The sequence below is a fragment of the Oculina patagonica genome, chromosome 7 (genome assembly GCF_052425735.1).
Source record: "Oculina patagonica isolate OP01 chromosome 7, crgOcupat, whole genome shotgun sequence".
Lineage (NCBI taxonomy): Eukaryota > Metazoa > Cnidaria > Anthozoa > Scleractinia > Oculinidae > Oculina > Oculina patagonica.
The window spans coordinates 19356327-19375253 of record NC_135764.1 but is presented as its reverse complement, the minus strand read 5'-3'; the positions used below and the strand labels follow the sequence as shown (position 1 = coordinate 19375253).

The following is an 18927-nucleotide window of genomic DNA, read 5'->3' as shown; positions in this document are numbered from 1 at the left end:
TGCGCACGAATCTACTCATCTGATCACCCATTGCAAATTTGGGAAGAAAAGTCAGCTTAATTTGAGATAAGCTTATTGACAATCAGTTGACCTTCAATACACATTCGCATTTTCGAGTGGTAAAGACAGTGACGCAGCGCTGCCGGGGTTCAAGCCCTCTACCTGTCATTAGCTAGATCGATGGAGTTGTTCTCGGTAGTCCCGAGTTCAATTCATAGGTCACATTTGTATACAGCCAACTGGTCTGCCTTCTACTAACTGCAATGTTTGTTTTGTCCTGTTTGAGTAGCATGCCTGGAAACATTTACGCCAGCTGAATGTAGCTCGTCTCAGGTAGACAAGACTTGCCTTCTGGATGAAATGAAACATGTGTTTTTCACTTCTGTCTTCCTCATCTAGCTCCCAGTAACGCTATTTCTTATCTGACTGGCTCACTTACCAAAATGACGTCCAACAAGAACGAGGGATGGACTACTCGGGCAAAGAACGGGCTCAGAGAATTGGAAAACAATTGGCTTCAGACTCCAAAAGAACGACGTGGAGAAATTGCTGGAGCTTTGAACGCAGCTGCCGAAAAGTTGGAAAAGTTCGCCAATGCTGGAACAGATCCCGTCGGTGCCATTCGCGGTGCTATTGAGATAATAGCTGCTTTCTCCAACATAGCTGGGCCACATGGGCAAATTATCGGTGTAGCACTCAATTTCATTTCAGGTTTTCTAAGTCTTTTTGGGAAAGGGACTTCCCCAAAACCCGTCGATGAGGTGGTCAGGGAAGAAATCGAAAAATGGTACTCTCGAGATCTAAGTAACCAAGCTGAAGGGGCCATTTCCGCTTTCCAAAAATCCAAATCGTTTTTGAACGGCGTTGCTAAATCTGGAAAGCAACTCAGTGATTCTGAAACTACTTCACTCTCAGCCCATGTTCCAGTCTATCATGGTGTTGAATTTATGGGAACTCTGGCTGCCGAGATCCGTAACATTATAAGAGGGAACAAGAGAAAGGAAGGCAAAAAATGCTTGAAGTATATCGAGCTGTACGTGCGAATGTCAATTTTGAAAGATGTCATCTTGCAACAGATGGCTGCTTTGATTTCTGATTCGCAATCAAACATCCGTAACGGTGTTTATGAGTTCCAAAACAGTCTCCGAACAAGTGCAAAAGCTCTCTTTAAATTTCTTTACGAGTCCGACATCGGTAACAATGTCATTCCATATTTTGATCCAGATAAATACGAACTTACTGACGCATATATGTTGGAGGTTCTAGAAATAGACAATTATGACCGTTCCCTTGCTGGGAATTTCTCCATAACCGTAACGGTGGGAGGCAGTGTTGGACAAATCGGGTACGACCCGGACTATCCTTTTGGGGTTAGCGAGGGAGAGGGCCAAATTGCCATCCTTATGTTTGGGAGCGACTACTACTGGAAGCTTGTACCTCATGGGAAAAACTTGTTTAGTATCGTCAACCAGTACACCTGCCCAAAAAAAGTTCTTTGTGACGCGATGTTGACCTGGAGCACGGCCTTTGTTGATCAGTATTTTGTAACCATAGAACACGATGACCCTAATCTGTGGGAGATTACAAAGGCCAAAGATCATGGCTACAGGTAACTAGTTGTTTAAACACTTTTCCTGAATTTTTACCGATTCAATCATAAGGCCGAACCATCAATGATCATATAATATCCTATCAAACAAAATCTGGAGAAAGGGTAAATCAGGCAGGGTATTTTGGGATGGGGACGGTGAAGGTGAAATCTTGTTCTATTCCTAGATTTGGCTCGCCAAGATTTTCAATATGACGGGTCCACGATCCATTTGAGAAAAAAAGGGAGAGTAGTCGCAATGTAGCTGCTTTCTTCTAGAGAAGTTCTTGTAATAGGCCTCATGCACGGTTAGTTCACTTACGATAATTTATTTGAAGTCTTTCTCTGATCTGGAACACTGCTGTGTTTTTATACAGAATAAAAAACAAACGGTGGTGCAATAGGGAACCACCGGACGAGATGTGTAATGCAGAGCTATCTTATGTTAAAAGCTGGCTTCACCCAAAGCATCTCGTTACCATGAAAAAGGATGGCGGAAAGACGTGGGGATTAAGAAAGGTTAATATAAATAGTCAGTTGAAGAAATCTTTAGCTGTTGCTTTGTACTAGACTGTTTTTGTAAAGGCGATATCCGTTTAGTTAATGCCTAACACGGGGAAGGGAGGTCAAACTATTAGCTAGAGGAACACACTTCCTTTACTGATCTTAGTACTATGCTAGCACATCATTATTCAACAAATTTGCGATGTTTTTCAGCTATAAACGGTATTTAGAGATGTAAAAATGAGAAAAATGAGTATCTGGCTATTCTGTATAACGAGCTTATTACGAAAAACGTTTTTTTTTTTACCTTTTTAGGTGTAATGAAACCGTTTCCAGTGGAATGGTGCGACGTGGAATCACATATGTAACCGCCATAGTATTATAGACTTCCCAGTCCCCAAACAGTCGTAATGTTTATTAAAGTCATGTAATAAACTTGGGAAGAGATTATAAAAGACCATAACTTACGTTCGAGTTTGCTTTGTTGTTTTTTTAGTAGTACAGTTAGTATTTTTTTCCTGAAGTATGGCCCTGGAATATTGTGAGAAGAGCCCGAGTTTCCTATGAGCGAGTTTCATCAGTGAGCGAATAGAAAATACGGGAAAGTCGTCAAATTTTGTCAGAAGACACTCCAAAGGTCTAAAATTTTATGTATTGTAAAGGAAAAAAATCACGATTTTCCCTTGTTAAAAACAGAAACGCGCGCCCGATTGTGTTTTACCAGCAAATAGACTGCAATGAGAGAACTGGATTTCCAATAGTTTGAGCTTTCTTCTAGTTTCCAAAAATTGTTTATTTCAGATTCAGCCACGCTAGCTTCTTCTTTGCCCTGCTCCCTGTCATAAGGGTCGTCTACTTCTTTGAATGAAACATCCTCTACGTACTTTTTAGCAGAGAAAATTTCGTATTCCTTTGGCTGGCCGCCATGTTTTTTTTTTGCCGTCTGGCAAGAATACTTAACATCGTCCCCAGGGTCTTCTCCGTGCCGAACTAAATTGCAATTAGGTTCGACTGTAGCACGACACGCATCTGATTCAGACTGAAGCTACGTGACAATTAGTCAGCGGTGATCCAACAAAAATGAAAAAGTAAAGTAACAGAAAAACGTTTCGTTTTGCAACATGTTTGTGCATGTTTGTTTCTTTGCCTCGCTAGCTTCTTCTTCGCCCTGCTCCCTCTCATAAGTGTGATCTTATTCGTTTGTATTCCCGGCCTATGGCTGGCCGCCATGTTTTTTTTTTCAAAATGGCGGCTGAAAACGGAGAAGACCCTGGGGACGAGGATGTGCGCATACTCCGTAATGGAGAATTGTTATCGGGTCTCCTCGTTACTCCTCGCCGTAACGTTATCCCGCCAAAATACATTAATACAATTTATGAATTTGCTTTGGTGCGGCAAAAGCACGACGTTTGAACCGCTGCCGTGCCAGAGTCATGTAGCACGGCATAGCGTGTCGAAACAAATTGCTTTGCCGAACTCAATTCAAAAGTTTGATTCAGACGCCGTGTTTTTATCGTGCTTTTGTCGAACTTAATTCCTGAAATTCCTGAATTTAGTTCGGCTTATCACAGAACAGCTCCCTTAAAAGTTGGACACTCTGCGTATTCTGGGTATACACCAAACTAAAGAAACGGTTGACCCATGAAAAGCATAAACTATAAATGATGCGACCCAAATGCTCCTGAAGCTCTCAGAGAAAGAAAATATCGAAAAATATAGTTAACTCTTTTGAAGTCTTAGTCTTTCTGTAAGCTCAACAAGGGTAGTTACTTACAAGAACGTTGCCTGTACAGTGTAACCTCCATTAAGCGGTGACCCCAGGAAAATGGTCAACTAACGCAACAACGGTGCACTAAACAGTAGTGCGTAGTTTGAAGAAGAAGAAACGTTATTCGAAATAAATCACATGATGACAAGATTACTATTTTCTCTAGATAATGTACATTTTACTGTTACAACAACAGTAATGCCATATGTGCACGTGGTTTAAGATAGTAATTGCCCGTTCAAGGGAAGCAAGCTTAGCAACGCACTGAAAGTGAGACATTTGACGGCACAAGGGATTTTAGCTTTCACGAACGAAAGTACCAAAATAATTCGCTTTTGCTTATCGTATTGGCATAGCCTGCGAACGTTGACGTATTTCCACCAGTCGCTTCAACGATATGAGGAATTAGAGTCCAACTGTAACTGAAAAACTTAGATGTTAGCTAGTTCGGGCGGTTTATTCCCGGGTTTATTGAAAGTAACTAAAGCGATTTTGTTTGCACACAAAGATACCTGAACACGAAAATAGAAACAATCGATCAATCACCTTGCAAAACCAGTTATCCTCGAGTTCATGCATTTGACTAACTTTCTTGTCTTCTGCATCAAAACCTGTTTTTCTCAGTTCCTCACAATTTACCCAACTTTGCCAAAACCGGTTTTCCCAACACCCAAGGGACCAATATATGATGCTGTTATTGGTTATTTCGGTTGTTAATCTAATTATCCTCACTTCCAAGGGAAATACACACGCACCCTGAAAACAACTAGGAATGCCCTCTGGCATCCCCAATAAGCAAACCTGATACTACGTAGAGCACTTAAAGCGACATCGGCATGAGAGACCCAACCAGGTCGAAACAGCTGTCCACGGTTGCTTTTTGTCAGTTTGTGCTCTATCATGTCGATGTCAAAACCCCTTACCAACCTCAAAAGATGGTGTCCTGTTTGTATGGCCCTGAGGAGGAGTAGAAACTAAGATTCAAACCTCCTCATGCCATTCTTTCAGCAATGCCAGCTTCATTCACACCTACTATGAAAGTCTCACCGCGAATTTTGAGGCCAATAAATTTTAAGACGGAATCCACTAGGAAGTCCAGTAATATTTATTAAAGTTGGACAAAAATCAAGTACCAGAATAATTTAAATCCTATAGCGTTATTTTCTACCCTTAATAAAAGGTAAAGATGTAAGTAATTATCCGTGATAACACCAACAACAATTTCTTATCAGAGTCTGAGAAAATGAATTTCAAAGTTCACAAGGTATAGGCAAAATCTCACGTGTAGCCATTTTGTAAATTCGTCTTAAGCGATTCAGTGGAATTCAGCGGAACTTCGAAATTTGTTTTCGATGTTTGGTGTTGTTAGAAAAGATTTCTTTCGACAAGATATTTGAAGCAGTAACACAAAAGCTTGCAACCAGGTGTAAATAGTTTTGGTACATAATTTTGTCCAATAACTAATCGAAGTCCCGGCGGATTTCCTCTTAACCATTTGACCAATCAGACAAGTGGTATATTGCATAGCCAAATACCCGTACACAAGGTGGGTCCTCGTTGAGTACAATTATTATGACCACTTCCCTTAATGGAAACCATGTTTTAATGGCTGCTTCAAAGGATTCTGAGAGATCCTAGATACTACCTCATATAACATGTCCTCCTTTTTTTATACAAATAAAAAAACTGAATAGTCACACAAAACAAGCTTGAGAATGTTAACCATACAACCAGATGCAACTGTCCACAACTTATAAGAAAAAATGTCTAAAGGATTTTTTGCTGAAAACTCAACAATGTTCTCCGTTCAACATACGAGTTCAGCATCAAATTAAAGTTCACTGTCTTTTTGTCACATAATCCTTGAGTTTCGATGGGCGGACACTGGTTCTCCCGCTTCTGGTAACGGTTAAACGTAATCCAAAAGGCTCGTTTTATTCGCAGTAGACCGCTGGATACGGAAACGGATGGCGCGCGTGGGCGTGAAAAAGAAAATGGCGGAGGATCGTTGCGGAACACCTGCAGCGCGCTTGCCTCCCCTGCAGCTCGCCAATTTTGAAAAGTGGCGTCACCGGTGGATTTTTTCACCGGTGACGCCATCAAGACTATGTCAATCATATTATTGCGCGCGAACTTACTGAGCGCGCGCTGCTCGCCGATTTAGGTGCAATTTGCTCGCGAGACACGCTTGCATTTTTACCTCTTGGCCAGACTTGTTTCCTTCTCACATCGGCAGTTAAACCAGTTTTGGAACAAACAACACAAATTTCTTCTTTTGTGCCTGCCCATTTTAAATCTTACAGAAACGAGTGAGCTATCAAGAGCCAAAAAAAAAACAAACAGGGAAGAAAATCACAATTTTTATACACGCCACGGTGCACGTCAACTGCACACGGCACACAATGATGCAATTTTTTTCGCGGCAAAAAACGTCAGCCAGAATTGATTTCCTGCAAGTGACACAATCGCTTGTTCCCGGCCATTCCTCGATTAAGTGTGTCATTTAGTGTTGCTTCGTACATTTTACGCGCACGCACGATCAAATAAAAAAATACCGCGCGATTTCAAAGCAAGCTTCTCAAGTAAATAAAACTGTATCGGCACGAAACGAGTGACTTGGAGCAAGTCTAAGTAATGGTCTGCTGTGATTGCAGAGTCTCCGCATCTTTTGCCGCAGGGATCCTTGGCTGAGGGCTTTCACAGCTCTTTGTCATTGCCTGTGACTGTTTCATAAAAGAATCTGCCCAGGTGGGTGGTGAATCCATATTGGAAGAGGTCTGCTTCTTCGCACTGCTATGAGTGTTCTCAGGTATGACCAGTGCTTGACTATAGGATCTTGACGAATGAACGTACGATTCCGTCTGAAGGCTTCCGCTCTCTGTTTCAATAAGACATGAGCGTGGTGAAACTTTTGCAACACATGTTCCCTTCTCCAATGGAGTTTTAGGGTTTGTTGGCTGAAGCCTTATTGGTTCTCCTACTTGGAGCTTTGACAGAGGTGTTGCACGCTTGTCAAATGCTGCCTTACCTGCTGTCTCTTCCTTTTGAAGTGGTCATAAACTCCATTAGGAACCTCATGCTTGAGCAATGCTTCAGCTGTTGGGATGGTGGTTTTAGTCCGTTGAGGCAATAGCTTTTGGACAGGGTTCCATACATAGCTGTCAGGCTTGTTACGCCACTCAAGAAACTACATCTGCAGGTTTTGTTATCTCGCTTCGCCTTCTTTACAAGATTATTTGCAATTTTTACTGCAGTCTCAGATTTCCCATAGCTTTGACCATGAAAAGGTGAGGTGGTAATGCGCTGGAATTCCCATTAATAAGCAAACTTGGCAAAGAGCTTACTGGAATTCTGTTAATCATTGTTGGTCACCATGTCAGCAATACCATGACGTGCAAAGTGGCACTTGGTTGCTTTGATCACTGATTTTGCGGTGGTATCAGCTTACAGAAATCTAGCCAAGAGTAGTCACTGTAAAAGTCCACAGTCACTAAATAGTTCTTACCAACTACCTTTGAAAAACGAGTTTCGGGGATCTTGTGCGTCATCAATGGCTCTTTCTGTTTTCTGGCTAGGAAGTCATTGCACACTTTTTGGACTTGATCCTTGATTTCCCCGCCATGCCTGGCCAGAATAACACATCGCGAGCCCGGCTCACACAGGCATCAGGCCCAAAATGAATGGAATAGACTCTTGCAATTATTTGAGGACTCATAGAGGCGGAAACAATCACTTTCATTCCTTTGAAAAAAATCTCAATCCTGAACTTCTTTGTAGTTCCAGTACTCACGGTTGAAAACAGGAATTTCCTCTTTGGTCTGTGGCCAACCTGTCATAATTGTATTCAAAAATTTGCAATGTAGCATCTGCAACTGTGCACTTTTTGACTTCTGATAAGTAGCCTCTGATAAGTGCATTTAATCAAGCTGATTACCCTTAGCTCCACTGGAAGGTTTGCTCCGACGTTTCACTGTTCCTCTTTCTCTACATTCTCATCATCTTGTCCTAGGTCTCACATCGAATGTAGGAGGCAGCGTGGCCACTGTTGGCGCCGACTTTCCGGGGTCGCGGGTTCGTCCAGTTCTCCCGCTGTGTCGGTGCCCCTTCCTCCTCCTCCTTCCTGTCTCCTCCTCCGTTGTTCTCCATTGTCACTTTGGGTCTCCCTCCCCATTCGGGTGTCAGATTTTTCCCGAGCATCCGCTCCCGTCGTGCAGAGTCGGTTCAGTGCTTGTGTCGTTCCACCTTGTTTCTCACCTCTCCCATTCTCGGACTCAGTCCCTCCTTTTCTTTGGGGTCGCGCTCCGGCAACGCCACCATTGGTGCCTCCCCGTCGTTCTGGGGCATCGTGTTTCACCCTCCCCACATCTTCGCGTACGGGCTTTGCACCTTGTCTCAGGTGTCTCCTTAAATCATTCAATGGCAATTTCTATTTCTGCTCGGTTTCGCTTCTTTTTCAAACTTTCCTTTCGTCATCTCACCATTCTGCTCCGTTGGGATTTTGCAGTTCGAGGAAATATATTTGGTGTGTGGTTCATTTATCATTTTATGCGTTTCCTCGAGGAATATTTTTTCGCAACCCCAAAATCAGACCGTGAAACTATCGACGAGAATACAAGCTGCCTTTTAACACAACATTCAACCTTGAGAATCGTCCAAGGGCAAGTATCACCGAATGGAAAAATTAATTCACCGGCCGCACGGTGAATTATATTATTGTGGACACTATTTCTAAGCTCTACGAATTCGTCGACATGGTCGGTTCATTGTTATTTTACCATTCCATTTATTGACTCGGAAATACTAGAGATCTCTTCTTTGAAGCAGTGCGGATCCGCTGTGTTAATATTTTGTTGATGTTCTCACAGATTTTCGATTGGACTACATGTAGGCGAGGAAGATCAACTGCACTTTTCACAAAACTTCTAACCCTTCCAGCAGATGACTTCATCAAAGCGTTGCACAAAACGCACTTGAATTATTCCAATCGATACTTTTTTCCGGTGTTTTATCCATCGTATAAACATGCATAACTTAAGTTAACTGACTTTAAGCCCGCATGCCGCATCTCCGCGATCATTTTGATTGTTCACCGACAGACAATACCTCAATGGTGATTGGTAGGTTGTCTGGCGAGTAAAACAATGGGAAAGGAATGTTGGCCTCGGTTAAGCAGGCGTTCGTGGGGAAGGGTGAAACACGATCGCCCCTAAGAACGACTGCGTGGGAGGCTACTATTGAGCGGCTCCATAGTCGGACTCGTGCTTTCCTGTCGTGGTTCCACTGTCTCGTCATGTACTTGAGGACTAGTGTGGAGCTGTGCTTCTTCCTGCTGACTTTTCCGGCTGCATTTGTCTTCTCTGTGCTGCGGGTTCGCTTCGGGGTTGGATGAATCTGGAGGTGGTGACACCCTAGAGGCACTGAGCTCTTTTGTTCTCTGGTCGTGGCATGTACATTGCTTCCACCTTTAGGCCGTCCGGTCTGAGTTCTTCTGACGTGAACAAATGTCCCATGTTAGGGACTTGGTCTAACCCCAACTTGAGCTTCTTCTTCTTCTCTCAGCTTCAGATTTACCTTGCGTGCCCGATCCAGCAGGCTTAGTAAGTTGCTGTCATGATCAGCTAGAGCATCTTCAATAGTTTCTCCGCTGCCATAACACAGGATGTCACCTGCAATTACCTTTACACCATTTAAACCCTCCTGGTATTCTTCTGGTGCGCTGCTGATACTTTGCGGCATTTTCAAGTACGGTACCTTCCAAATGGGGTCCAGAATGTCGTAAGTAAGGAGCTCTCTATGTCAAGTTTCACTTGATGGAAACCATCTTTAGCATCAAGGACCGAGAATACTTTAGCTTTGGCTAGCTTCGGTAACACTTCTTCGACCGTGGGCGTTTGGTACTTTGGCCTTCTTATAGCTCTATTGAGATCCCGTGGATCTATGCAAGCCCGTAGTTTTCCGGGGTTTTGCACGGCTTCTAGGCTGCATACCCACATGTTGGCTTGGTTTCCCTGACAATGATACCCTACTTTTTCATTTCATTAATCGTTTTTTTTTTTGGCTTTGCTTTAAGAGGCAGTGGAACTCGTCGAGGAGCATGCTGAACAGGCTTGATGTCCGGATCCACTTCTATATGATATTAACCTGGTAAACAGCCCAAACCAGTGATATCATCATCAAAATCTCTCATAGGTTTATTAAATAAGAGAGGTTCGTACTGTTTGCTGTTTGACGAAAGTAAATACTGGTCTGAGCCTACAGGTATCCAAACTTTACTGCAATTGTTGCCATCAATGATGAGCCAAGGTGCACTTTCCAAGAAGTCAAAGGGTATCTTGTATTTCGGGACACTGTTTGAGCATACTGTAAAGGTGTAGGATCCTAATGGTTCTACCACATTCCCATCATACATTCTTTTTTTCCACCGGGGGTCCCAACTTGACTTTCCCATTCTACAATGTGTTTAGGTAATTTCTGAAGAACCTTGCACTGCACGTTGCCCCAGCGTCCAGCAGAGCAGTGACATTAAGGGTGTACTCGGTATGAAACATAAGTGGTACCATGAAAGACGAACGGCCAGCATTACTGTTAACTACTCTAACTCGTTCAGTGATAAAGATGGAATTACCAGCTTCGGTTTCTGATCCACATTGTGATGTGCTGCTGCCTTCGTCTAGTATTCCTGTGTTGGGCTTGTTTCATGTACTTTGTTGGTTGAAGCACTCGGGGCACGCTTCTTTTCCTCTTTTCCTTCACAGCAATATGTCCCTAATTATCACACTTGAGACAGGTCTTGCCAGACGCAGGACATTTGGCTCTTTCATAAGGGTGATTGGTGCCAGAAAACTAAGGGCTCATTTTGTCCTGAAGACCTTGGTTGGCTTTCCTTCCATGGCCACGACGACTGCGCTTTGGTTTTTTGTCTGCTACGTGGACAATATTTTGAGGGCCAGGTACTGCTTCTTTTTACTGCTCTTTGTAAACTCTTGGCAGTTCACTTGCTGTAAGGGCCTCTATGCCTCTTGCCAAACCAGGGACCGGGCGTTCCCTAAGTAGTCTGTCACGAGTGCTTGAATCTCGCACGGGTGCCGATTCCTAATCTATCGCGGATTAAACTTTCACATAAACCCTCCGATTAACATGACTCTACCAGCTGGCGATGTCTCACAACATACTGATTGATAGTCTCATGTTCAGCTTGATTGGCAAATCCAAACTTAACCCTTTCGAACAAGAAATGTTTCTGGGGAATAAAATGGTCGCTTTAAGCAGACAGCATCTTTTCTGGGTCTTCTTATCATCGATGGTTAGGGTAGTAAGACCATTCACCATTTTAACACGGTCCATTCCCATCACACTAGCCTTGTGGGGAGTATTGTGTTAAAGTTCTATTCTATTCTAATGTACAAGCCTGTACGTTCTTCGGTTTTTTGTTTAATTCGGTAGCAGTGACATAATATTACCAGGATTGCTGAAATAATTTTAAATTGATATCTCTATGGATGTTATAAGGGGAAACAGGGAGAGCGATGCAAGACAGGATAAAAGAACACGACAGAGACATAAGGCTTGCTCATACACAAACCTCTGCAGTTTCGGAGCACGCAAAAGAAACGGGGCATATTCCTTTATGGAATCAAGTGAAGTTTATCGATCGTGACCCTCACCGATATATACACACGCAGGGTCAAAGAGGCTATCCAAATAAGACTTCATCCTAAAAACATCAATAGAGATAGCGGAATTAAAATTCCTGAAGCATGGATACCTACGATCAGAAAGCATAACAGCCGTTCAACTACAAAGCGGACCTCTGAGGGTACATCATCTGTTAGTCGGAAAAATAATGAGGATCGAAATGCACCAATCACAGCGAACCAACGTGCATAAATAGCGACGCGTAAACAATTGACCTCATCGTCTAATGAAGACTAGCAGTATTGCAGTCGAACGTCGCGATCAACATCTCAAAGCGATTCTATCGTGAGACAAACGAATAAACGTTCATTACCTATCTTACACCACGATGAACAATATTCACATCTTTAACGAAAGGTAACAGAATGACGTTTTATGGGCGTGACCCTAATTCATCTTCAACCTTCAGTGGAACCAGTTCCTTAAAAAAGAACAGATTTTCTGGCAGTGACATTTTTAAGTAGTTTTTCCAAAACCTTTTTGTAACAAATACGGTAACGGTTCTTGTTTTAGATCAGTAACATTTAAGGCCCCTAAGCAGTAGTCATTTTTTAGCACCCTTGGCGCTGGGGTATAAACCCACAAACTCTAAAGTGGTACCAATCCACACATTTTACCTCCTAAAAGGTAAGACGAGCACCCGCGTCGTATCTAAAAAATATTCAACAAATATTAAAAGTCTAATCTAAGATCGGATCGTGTTGTCTCACTAATGAAATATAAAATAGCAATAGGTTATTCCCAGGCACACAAGAATTAAAAATCTCCAAAAAAAACTTTCGTGTTTTCCAGATAAGTCAGTTATTCAACGTTATCTAATTATGTACTCTAATATGGTCAAAAAAATTTGAAATTTAATAAAGGTACAACTACTTGAAGAGAATCCTTTGAGGCCAATAAGGAGTCGTCTTTGACGAGATTGGGATTGTAAATTTATGGATTTGTGGATGGATGGATTGATAGATAATACAGACAAAAAAACAGAACAGAAAGACAAACGAATAAACTGTGTAGACGAGCCAAGAAGGAAGACAAGCACTCAAGACTTTATCGCTAAACAACATTCTTCTCGTCTGAATTTATAAAATTGATCACGTAATGCAACAGTGCCCCTCCTTCGCGCGCCTATTCGACTACAACAATCATATTATCTTGTTGAATGGATGTCAGATGGTATCCTTTTGTTAATTTACCTCGAATGGAATCGATCAAAATAGAATCGTGCCAGATTTAAACAGTTTTGCTAAAAATTCTCAGCATTTCAAGTCAAAACTAAACATAACCCTGTACACAAGGGTTGCTATAAGTCATTGGAACATGTCGGACATTTAGTGAAGTGCACAGGCCCCACAAAAAGAAACTCAATGGAGTAGGGGCGTTGTCATTGAAGTCACTGCAGTTTAAAATATTACGTTTACTGTACTCTTCTTTCATTTATCCTTAATAAACAGCAACATAAAGCAACAACCGCACAATAGTGTTATTAATCAGTTTGGTTTTGAGTTTTTCACTTCTTATTAAATATAAATCAACTCTTAACTAAGGAAGCAAAGACTGTTTTCAATTGAAAACTAAACTAAACATAACTAGGTATACCACGTGAAGTGCAAGTAATAGGAACATGGCGGAGCATTTCGTGAAGTGCGCTGACCGAAATAGGAGAAACTCACTAGAATAGGGGGGCTTATAAAAGCACGTTAATTTGGGAGCTTACCAGAAAGTAAAGCTATCAGCAGTCAAAAAAGTTGTGTCAGAGAGTATTTATCAGTACAATGGAGGGTAATTGAGGTCTCTGCAATTTAAAATATTACTTCTATTTTACTCTTCTCTACTTTATTACTAATTAAACAGTAAGATAAAGGAACACCCGCACAGTAGCTTCTTTCTTTACAATATGTTTAATTGCAAATTCACTGCAAGGATCCTTTCCTTACATTACATCTTATCCGCAGCTCACAACCGCAGCTTACAACCAACAATTGCCCTTACTCCCAAAGTGGAAAAGGAGAAAACGCATTGAACTAAGGTAGTTTATTAAAAACACATTAAAATGGAGGCTACCTAGAAACGGTATAGGTATGGGCAGTCACAAGTGTTGTATTAAAAGGTGTTCATTTGTTAAAAGAAAGGAGTTGACATTGAAGTTTCTGCAGTTTAAAATGTTGCCTTTGCTGTACTCTTCTTTCATTTATCCTTAATAAACAGTAACATAAAGCAACATCCAGAAACTAGTGTTATTACTATATTGGTTTTAATTTGACTTTATGGTTTTCACTTCTAATATGATTAAATTAACTTTAAACAAAGTTATCAAATTTGTTTAAAAAAAAACTAAACATAACTAGGTATACCATGCTTACTACAAGTAATAGGAACATGGTGGAGCATTTCGTAAAGCGCAACTCCCAAAATAGGAGAAACCCACTGGAATAGGGGTCGCTTATTAAAAGCACGTTAAAACGGGGAGCTTAAAAGAAATTCAAGCTATCTGCAGTCAAAAATGTTACATTAAAGGGTGTTCATCTGTTAAAAGAAATCTTCTGCAATTCAAAATATTACTTTTATTTTACTCTGCTTTACTTATCACTAATTAAACAGTAAGATTAAGCAACACCCGCACAGTGGCTGCTTTCTTTATAATTTTCTTAATTGCAAATTCACTTCGACGATCCGTTCCTTGCTTTACATCTCAAACGCAATTTATAGATATGAATTCTTTCGATCACTTCAAATAACTCAATTCCTTTCACGAAAAAATATGAACCCATAATTGACCTTGTTCCCAAAGTGGAATAGAAGAAAACTCGTTGAACTAAGGGCGTTTATTAAGAACACATTAAAATGGAGGCTACCTAGAAATTATAGGTATGGGCAGTCAAAGTGTTGTATTACAAGATGTTCATCTGTTAAAAGAAAGGAGTTGTCATTGAAGTCTCTGCAGCTTAAAATATTACTTTTACTGTACTCTTCTTTCAATTATCCTTCAAAAACAGTAACATAAAGCAAAACCCGCACCCTAGTGCTATTACTATACAGTAAAAACCCGCGTGTAAGAACCTAGGGATTTAAGAACCTCCTGGCAGAAATTTGCTTCCTTAATACCCCAAAAGGTTCTTATATGTGGGGTTAAACTATTTTATTTATAATACAATAACTGTATTTTATCAAAAAGGATGTCTTTAGAGATCAAGAATTGCACAGGGAAGCTAAAAAATGCCAGTAAGTACCCCAAAATATAAGAACCTGTTTTGCCAAACTCTAAAAAAGCAGGTTCTTACACGCGGGTTTTTACTGTATTGGTTTTGACTTTTGAGTTTTTTAATTTTAATATGATTTAAATTAACTCTTAACTAAGGTAAAAAACATTGTTTTCAATTCAAACATAATATACCACGCAAACTGCAAGTAATAGGAACATGGCCGAGCATTTCGTGAAGTGCACCTCCCGAAATAGAGGAAACCCACTGGAAAAGGGGCGCTTATTGAAAACACGCTAAATTGGGGGCTTACCAGAAACTGAAGCTATCAGCAGTCAAAAGTGTTGTGTTAGAGAGTATTTATCAGTAAAATGGAGAGGAATTGAAGTCTCGGCAATTTAAAATATTACTTTTATTTTACTCTTTTCTAATTTATCACTAATTACACAGAAAGATAAAGCAACACCCGCACGGTGGCTTCTTTCTTTACAATTTGTAAATTCACTGCGAGGATCCTTTCCTTACTTTACATCTTATCTGCAGTTCACATATGAATTCTTTCATGCACTTTACTTTATTATATTCCTTTACGAGATAATTTGAACCCATAATTGATCTTGCTCCCAAAGTGGAATAGGAGAAAATTTCATTGGAATAAGGGCGTTTATTAAAAACACAATAAAATGGAGGCTACCGAGAAATTATAGGTTTGGGAAGTCACAAAAATTGTATTAAAAGGTGTTAATCTGTTAAAAAGAAAGGAGTTGTCATTATATTATTTATTTGCGATTTGAAATATTACTTTTATTTTACTCTTCTTTACTTTACCTTTAAGGTTACAAAATACCTTCGCGGGTGTCCTTCGGAAAAAAATTCGTACGCGCGTTGATTTTAAGTAAACTACCACAATCTATATATCAATAGAAAGGTAAAGAACTGTGAAATTCGAAAAAAAATACCCGAGAGCCATTCTTGAAAAGTAAGCCAGTGGCTTCTTTCTTTACAATTTGTTTAATTGCAAATTCACTGCGAGGATCCTTTCCTTACTTTGCATCTTATACGCCGTTTATATATATGACTTTTTTTAAACACTTTATTCCTTTCACGAGAAACTTTTAGCCCGCAATTCAGGATCAGATGTAAAACCGTAACTAGCAAGAGGCAAGGCGAGGCATTAGATTTTAACCCAAAATTAAAAACAAAATACTTTTAGCTGGAAAATAATCACCATTTGAACGAGACTGATTTTTCTAAAGAAATACTTCATGAAAATGCTTTGCTGTAAATAATGTTTCAGGGCTTCTGGTTTTCAAAATGATTTGGGATGCATTCCCCCAGACCCCTCTAGTGACTCGCGCTCTGGGTGATCGCAGATTTGCTCGTCTATGCTAAAAGCCTGACTACGGCCGTGAAATTGACCTGCTCCCTATGTGGAATGGGAGAAACTCATTGAACTAAGGGCGTTTATTAAAAACACATTAAAATGGAGGCTACCTAGAAATTATAAGTATGGGCAGTCATAAGAGTTGTAATAGTACTATCTGTTAAAAAGAAAGATTCTGCGACTTGAAATATTACCTTAACTATACCTTAATTTTCTTTCCTTTATCCTTTATTAAACAGTAACACAAAGCAACACCCGACAGTATTGTTATGACTATGTTGGTTTTGACTTTAAGTTTTACAATTTTAATAAGTGGGAGTTGACAAGTTGTGTGCCCGGCTAATCACAATCTTTGCTATCTGAATTATGACACCAGAAACGGTGACAACATTGTTCATGAGCCGTGAACACACAGCATGAGAAAAAGGTTTGGTGAAAACTGACTCAGTAACAGAACACCTTGTCTGACTAACAGTAAGGTAAGAACCGAGTTATACTAAGGCTTCTAAATTTGATGTTCGTTGGCCTTGATATACTGAAATTTGATACCAATCGTTTTTGATAGTTTTTATATCAACTCGTGCATACAGCTACATGTACTATATGCCTAATACCAAGCTATGCCAGCCCCTTTCTCGATTAGTCGTCTGACACAATGACGGTCGTGTTTGTTGAATTTTTCTGCTTCAAGTCATAACACTCACTGTTGTCTTGTTGTACATGCGTCGGTCAGGTTTAGTTGTTATTTTTTATTCAATGTCGTTGTAGCAGAAGAAATCTGATTGCAAACGACGACATTGTTTGTTTCATTGTGAGGACCAGGTTTCTCCATTGCGAGGACGCGATACCTTTTATATCTTTAGTTTTTAAACTATGTTAAAACAATATGTTCTAGTAAAACATATGGTTTCTTACTTTTTTGTGAAAATAAGTTTTGTAATGATAAATATGAAACAAATGGTTGATTTTAAACATCCTTTTTTCTTTAACAGGTGACAAAATGAAGTGCAGTTCACTGCTTATTGTTTCAGTGTTGGTGGTGTTAGCTATAAAAGGTACGTGTTAACGTAACAACAACCCAAGAGAAATAAGAACCAATTCAAACCCTGATGTCATGGCTTCTTTACCTAAATGTCGAGGATGGCAACGACAACGCACTGATTTTAACAGCGAGAGTTGTTGTTAAGAGTATTTAAAGGGATATACCACGGTATTTTGCGTTCATTTTCTAATTACTTTTAATTTGAAGAAAACCTCAAAGCAATAATTTTGTAACCTAGAAAACCACAAAAGATGGTTTCGTTTGACAAACATTGTTAAAACGGATTAAGAAAGACGAACTTGGAAAAAAATTACCAGTATTTTCAAGATTGGTTGTCCGTGACGAAACTCCTTAAACGACCACCCACAGACTCGCATAGAAGTGAAACCAGTTGCTTCAAAATATTTCAAGTTAAGCGATATAAGAGTAGTAGAGTTGTAGATTAGTAGACTACCTTGGAAACAGCTTAATTAAGGAGTTTGTTTCTTCGAAATAAACCAGTATTTCGAAATATTTTGAAGAGCCGTTTATCCTGAAACCTAGACCTATATCTAAACTAAAACCTAAAACAGCTAATTAGGTAACATAGTTTACTGTCCTGTAGGAAATGAAGTCCAGGGTTTTTCGACTAGCATCACTTTTTCTATTTGGTCGTAAATCGTTCAATCTCTACCAAGCCTCCCTTTCTTTTTTTCCCCTTTTATGAGGAGCAGGAGTGGCGCAGTGGTAAGAGCGCTCGCTTCCCACCAATGTGGCCCGGGTTCGATTCCGGCACGGTGCAATACGTGGGTTAATATTTTTTATGTAAAACGCCATGGACAATAAGTGGATTTCGGCGCTATAGAAATACTTTTACATGTTTTTTTTTTACATCCCGTCTCCTTCTCTAGTAAGTCCCCCCGGGGACGTGTAATTTTGGTAACCCCCCCCCCCCCAACAGAATCCCCCCCCCCTGTGTGAGAAGAACACATCTATTTTGAAATAATGACATCATCAGTAACAATTATTTATTGTTGTTTTGCTTATAAGTTTTAGTCCAAATTCATTTCTATCGGATTTTGTTTTCTTTTCTTGTATATGCTATGGCGTGGTTGATTTTGATTTTCAATTATCTCTTGTTCGTTTTAGTCTGAAACAACAACATTTGACAGGCAACTGTTTGTTCAATTTTCTATGTCAAGGACAGGGCATCACTGTTGAGTGGTTCTTGCGTTGTTGTGGATTTGGTTTATTTGCATTGCTTCTTTTCCTTGATTTTGTTCCCGTATTTAGGGAGTTTTGGAAAGAATAGAAAAGTTGAACAACAAGACAATGAAGAAGACATAACTGACATTCTAACAAGTGAAGGAGAAGAGGGCTGGCTTGAAAAGGTTCTACAAAAGGTACAGCATAAAGCCATAAACAATATTAAGAGCATTTCCACTTATAGAAATGTTTGATAACGAGACCAATCACTTATCAACTATCCAATCAAAGTGTGAATTTTAAGTCACGTGGTGACAGAGCATTGCTTTTGGTATTCGGATTTGAAAGGAGCCAACAATCTAATTACGTTTATTGGCGATCCCCCCTTAATATAAGGCAATTATATATTAAGTGAAAAGCCTAACAGGAAATCATGCACTCCTTCTTGGTTTTGAATTACTACGCTTATTGTTTGGCTCAAAAACATCGCGCCACCTTCTCAGTCAATAAGTAGTAATAAAAAACAAAACCAGTTGTGAGTTTACTCGCGCACGTTTCCCACGC

The 18927-nt window shown here is 40.1% G+C and overlaps 2 protein-coding genes across 5 annotated transcripts in view; both read left to right on the top strand.

The window, feature by feature from the left end:
• The window catches only part of LOC144661103 (uncharacterized), a 249438-nt gene extending 246872 nt beyond the window's left edge, over nucleotides 1-2566 (top strand). For all 3 annotated transcript variants that reach the window (XM_078521808.1, XM_078521807.1, XM_078521809.1), the window contains 3 exons: nucleotides 400-1609; nucleotides 1966-2107; nucleotides 2408-2566. In XM_078521808.1, the coding sequence (XP_078377934.1) occupies nucleotides 400-1609; nucleotides 1966-2107; nucleotides 2408-2413 (1358 nt within the window). In that variant the 3' untranslated portion in view covers nucleotides 2414-2566. The remainder of the gene's footprint in view (nucleotides 1-399; nucleotides 1610-1965; nucleotides 2108-2407) is intronic.
• The window catches only part of LOC144661116 (toxin CrTX-A-like), a 285950-nt gene that overhangs the window by 262409 nt on the left and 4614 nt on the right, over nucleotides 1-18927 (top strand). Inside the window, exons 1-3 of one of the 2 annotated variants that reach the window (XM_078521824.1) lie at nucleotides 16498-16615; nucleotides 17129-17191; nucleotides 18451-18560. In XM_078521824.1, the coding sequence (XP_078377950.1) occupies nucleotides 17137-17191; nucleotides 18451-18560 (165 nt within the window). In that variant the 5' untranslated portion in view covers nucleotides 16498-16615; nucleotides 17129-17136. Of the gene's footprint in view, nucleotides 1-16497; nucleotides 16616-17128; nucleotides 17192-18450; nucleotides 18561-18927 lie in introns of those variants that run through there. The other variant, XM_078521825.1, reaches the window with a different exon arrangement.